A 4896-nucleotide genomic window follows, 5' to 3' on the forward strand; every position below is an offset into this window, starting at 1 on the left:
AACCGGTGTCCTGGGCGCTCCCTGGGCGATGTGGGCCACGGCCGTGCCCCTCCCTCCCGGGAGCAGCGCACACCTGCCCGCTCGGCCAGCTCCACCGGCCAGGCTCTGGCTCCTGAACCGTCAGGGAAGAGGGACCGCGTCCATGAAGCGGCGGACACCGTGGGCAAGACTTCATCTTTCAGGCCCATCTGCACGGAACCAGCCCGTTTCCACGTGGCTCACATTCCCTGCACGGAACCAGCCCGTTTCCACGTGGCACACACACTCCCTGCACAGAACCAGCCTGTTTCCACGTGGCACACATGCTCCCTGCACAGAACCAGCCTGTTTCCACGTGGCTCACACTCCCTGCATGGAACCGGCCCGTTTCCACGTGGCACATGCTCCCTGCACGGAACTGGCCCGTTTCCAAGTGGCACACGCTCCCTGGAATGCTCTGGCCTGTGTCCATTCCTCCCGGAAGCCAATCTGTTTCCTTTGGCTCCAGGCGGACACTGAAGCAAAGTGCCCACAGCTCCGGGGTCCAGAATGTCTGTCCACAGGAGGGGGCGGGGGTGGGGGTCCTGTTAACCCCCAAAGCGCTTTCCTTTTGCTTCCTGCCGCCTGGGAGGCCTGAGCTGCTTGTTCATCTCAAAGAAATGACGAAGATTCCTGCCCCGGAACTCCAAGCAGATGAGTGTCAATTCGTTCTATTTGGAAACATTCCCGCCACGTGTCCACCTCCTGGGGCTCTAGAAGCAAGGACAGGACCTGCCCGCCCCCTCCAGCCAGAGGCTGAGGCTCGGGATGGGGAGCGTGGGCCTGCCGGTTCATTAAATGCCCCACATGGGCTGCACCTGGCGAGACCCAGTGCCCAGCACCAGGGAGGCGGCGGCTCTTACCTCTCGTTGATGCTCTCTGCTCGGAGGGTGTAGACGCGGTCGATGTGGGAGATGTGGAAGATGGGCTCATCCCCAGACGGGTCGGTGGGTAATTTTACTAGAACCTCATTTAGGAAAATGGGCTGAAAAATAATGCACGGGCATTATAAAAACCAGACGGCATCTGTGTTCCGGTGAACTCCGAGTGTGTGTGTGTTCTAGTAAACGCTACCAGAATAATGATTCTGTGTTAACATCAACTTTCATAGGTAGCAAATCCTATATAATAACAGGGTAACATGCAAACCGACCAAGGGGTGGATTCACTGGTCGCTACGATGCACACTGACCACCAGGGGGCAGACACTCCATGCAGAAGCTACCCCCTGGTGGTCAGCGTGCTCCCACAGGGGGAGCACCACTCAGCCAGAAGCCGGCTCATGGCTGGTGAGCGCAGTGGCAGTGACAGGAGCCTCTCCCCCGTTGGCAGGAGCACTAAGGATGTCCAACTGCTGGCTTAGGAGTGGGCCTAAGCCGTCAGTCAGACATCACCCAATGGCTCCTGGACTATGAAAGGGTGTAGGCCGGGCTGAGGGACCCCCACCCCCACCCTGAGTGCAAGAATGTCATGCACCGGGCCTCTGGTTATAAATATGGGACTCCCCATTTTGCAGGTATTTTTTAAAAATATATTTTATTGATTTCAGAGAGGAAAGGAGACAGAGAGAAACATCCATGATGAGAAAGAATCACTGACTGGCTGCTTCCTGCACGCCCCCTCTTGGGGATGGAGCCTGCAACCCGGGCCTGTGCCTGACTGGGAATCGGACTGTCACCTCCTGGTTCGTAGGTTGACGCTCAGCCCGGAGCCCCGCCGGCCGGGCTTGCAGGCCTTGCTAAGTCCTTCTGAATGAGAACCTGTCTGTTTGTCCTGCAGCAAACGGCCTCCATCAGCCTTACTGCCAAGCAGTCCCTCCGAAGATTTCCATACACCGTTGCTAGGGGAGATGTAGGTGTGTACACTGTTCTTTTTCTGAACAAAGGCTAATGCTGATGCAGAGAAAACTCATCTGTCAGAACACCCCACGGGTCCAACTGTAGAAAAACAGTGTCCTGTGACAATAAGACACAGACACAGCACAGCGGGCACGTGGGAGCGGACTAAATGAGTAGCTCAGAGGCACCCCGCCCAGTGGCTGTTCTGATCGACTGGAAAAGTGGGGGCGTGGCTGTGTCAAGTTCCCTTGGGGCAGTTTGGAGGGGGACCCGGGATATGGGGAAGGTGGGCACCTCTCCTGCGCCCGCCTCATCTGCACACTTGACCGAGAGCCCCGCCAGGCCAGGTGTGCCTTCGTCGGGTGTGGGGGGCCCGCAGCAGCCGCTGGGCAGCTAACGGATGTGCATCCACCGCCCTGAGCGCTGCCCCTCCTGGGAGCACAGGCACCGCTCAGAGGCCGTGTGGGTGGGTCCCGCCCAGCGCAATGAAGCGGGTGGTGGTCTTTTCGCTGGGGAGGGTCTTGCCTTCAATTTATAAAAAACACAATTTCAGCCCAGCCGGCGGGGCTCAGCAGTTGAGCGTCGACCTATGAACCAGGAGGTCAGGGTTCGATTCCCGGTCAGGGCACAGGCCTGGGTTGCAGGCTCCATCCCTAGTGGGGGCATGCAGGAGGCAGCCGGCCCATGATCTCTCTCATCATTGATGTTTCTGTCTCTCTCTCCCTCCTCAATTTCTCTCTGAAATCAATAAAAATACATATTTTTAAAAACAACACAATTTCTGTGAAGGTCAACAGGAGAAGCTCAGGAAGACGGGCATGCAGTCACCCTAACCCTGGCCTCCCCTCCCGCCCCCCCTCCACCCACGGCCCCCTCTGGACTCTCCTGGGAACGGCCACCCACAGCACCTGCCGCGCCTCCGCGTGCAACTCACGGTTTTGTACATCTTGTACTGCAGGTTGGACTTGGGGCTGAAGACCTTGTCGGTGCCCGAGGAGCCCAGCGGCTTCACGATCTGCGTGAGCAGCAGGAAGTCGTTGAAGAGGAAGCCGTACAGCTCCTTGTTGCTCTTGGCCTTGTACAGCTTCCCGCTGTGCAGGAACTTGCGCGGCCCCAGGCAGTTGGTCACCGAGTTGAACACGAGTTGCTGAGAAGGAAGACAAAGCCCAGAGAAGGCAGGAGGGAGGCGGGTCAGGCGGAGGCTGCCGGTTCTGGCTCTGAAAGCACCTGCTGCGTCGGATCTGGGGCCCGAAGGACCTTGGGATCCTCGTGCTGGCCCGGCCAGTGTGGCTCAGCGGTGAGCATCGACCTAGGAACCAGGAGGTCATGGTTCCATCCCGGTCAGGGCACAGGCCTGGGTGGTGGGCTCGATCCCAGTGGGGGGCTTGCGGGAGGCAGCCGGTCAATGATTCTCTCTCATCGTTGATGTTTCTATCTCTCTACCTCTCCCTTCCTCTCTGAAATCAATAAAAAAATAAAATGAATAAAAAAAGAGAATATCGTGCTGAGTGAAGTAAGTCAGACAGGAAAAGTGAGACCATAGGATCTCACTCGTGTGTGGGACATAAAACCTAAAGCAACAAATGAGCAAACAAGACAAACAAAACTCCTCAATCCAGTATGGGGGCTACGGGAGAAGGGCACGGAGGGGGAGTGAAGGGTAATGGGGGTCAACCATATGGGGACAGAAGATCTGACTTCGGTGGTGGGCACACAATGCCACATACCAATGCTGCATCCTAGAATTGTACACCTGAAACCTGTATAATCTTATTGACCAATGTCACCCCAATAAATTTAATTTAAAACAATTTGTTAAAGGCCTGCTTTGAAGACCTTGAGCAGAGCAAAACTCAGGGGGCCGAGTGATGCCTCACACAAAGACAAACAGAATAAACACTGCGTTGGTGCGAGTCAACCTCATCCAACTCACTGGTGCTGAGTACAACTTTCTCCCTGCGACTTCCCAAACCTTAAGAGATGGGCCTGAGCGCTAAAATGCAGCTCTATCACCCCCACCTGACTCTATCATCCCCACCAGGCTCTTTCATCCCCCTGACTCTCTCATCCCTGGCTCTCTCACCCCCTGGCTCTATCCGGTCATGCTCTTACATCCCTGGCTCTATCATCTCATGCTATATGCCCTAGCTCTATCATCTTGTGCTCTATCTCTCACACACACCCAGGCTCTTTCATCCCCCCTGCTCTATCATCCCTGGCTCTATCATCTCGTTCTCTCTCTCTCTCTCTCTCTCTCTATCTCTCTCTCTCACACACACACACACACACACACAGGCTCTTTCATCCCCTTTCTCTATCATCCCCCTGGCTCTATCATCTTGTGCTCTGCCACCCCTGGCTCTATCATCTCATGTGAGCAGGCTATGAAGGGGCAGAGGAAGAGTGAGGCAGGAACAACCTAAGGCCTCCTTTTTTTTGACAGCAGCAGGAAGACAAGAAGAGGGAGGCCACAGCTATGCCCAGGCAGCAATATGATCCAGGCAAGTGTCACAGTCCCCATGTGTCCACACTCGGGCCTCGGGGAGATGCTCCACCCAGCTTCTCTCTCCAGAAGTACAAGCCCTTCAGCTCCCTGACTGCAAAGGTCCCCAGATAAACTCTGAGGGACACCGAGCCCACAAACAACAACGACAGCACAGACAACGACGCTGCCTGTGTGGAGAGGGCGGGCACAACAGCAGACAAAAGGGAGGGCCATGACGTTAGGTACTGGCGTGGCCAGGTTTGACACACACAGGATGGGTGTTAACATGTGTTAGGAAATAAACGAGGAGCAAGGCCACCTGTGCCAGAAATAAGACACTAGAAAGAAACCAGCAAGTCAGAGAAAATACAGAGCTGCTGGGAATGGGGGACAGGAACTGGAACTTAAACACTCAGGGGCTGGGTTCAACAGCACATCAGAAGCAGCTAGAGCTGGGGGCTGGAGAGGGGGTGGTCCATGATCTGTCCCCTTCGGGCTGGCGGCCGGGGGTCAGTGGGCCCGGGGCCGGTCCCACGCCCACCCCCCCAGGCGGCG

General features: G+C 56.3%; 1 protein-coding gene across 1 annotated transcript in view; it reads right to left on the reverse strand.

Annotated features, from left to right (window-relative positions):
- The window catches only part of ITSN1 (intersectin 1), a 103849-nt gene that overhangs the window by 3770 nt on the left and 95183 nt on the right, over positions 1–4896 (reverse strand). The window contains exons 36-37 of the mRNA XM_015560218.1: positions 2791–3146; positions 882–1003 (exon numbers count right to left, since the gene is read on the reverse strand). Of these exons, the coding sequence (XP_015415704.1) occupies positions 882–1003; positions 2791–3146 (478 nt within the window). The remainder of the gene's footprint in view (positions 1–881; positions 1004–2790; positions 3147–4896) is intronic.

Source organism: Myotis davidii, unplaced genomic scaffold (assembly GCF_000327345.1).
Source record: "Myotis davidii unplaced genomic scaffold, ASM32734v1 scaffold170, whole genome shotgun sequence".
Lineage (NCBI taxonomy): Eukaryota > Metazoa > Chordata > Mammalia > Chiroptera > Vespertilionidae > Myotis > Myotis davidii.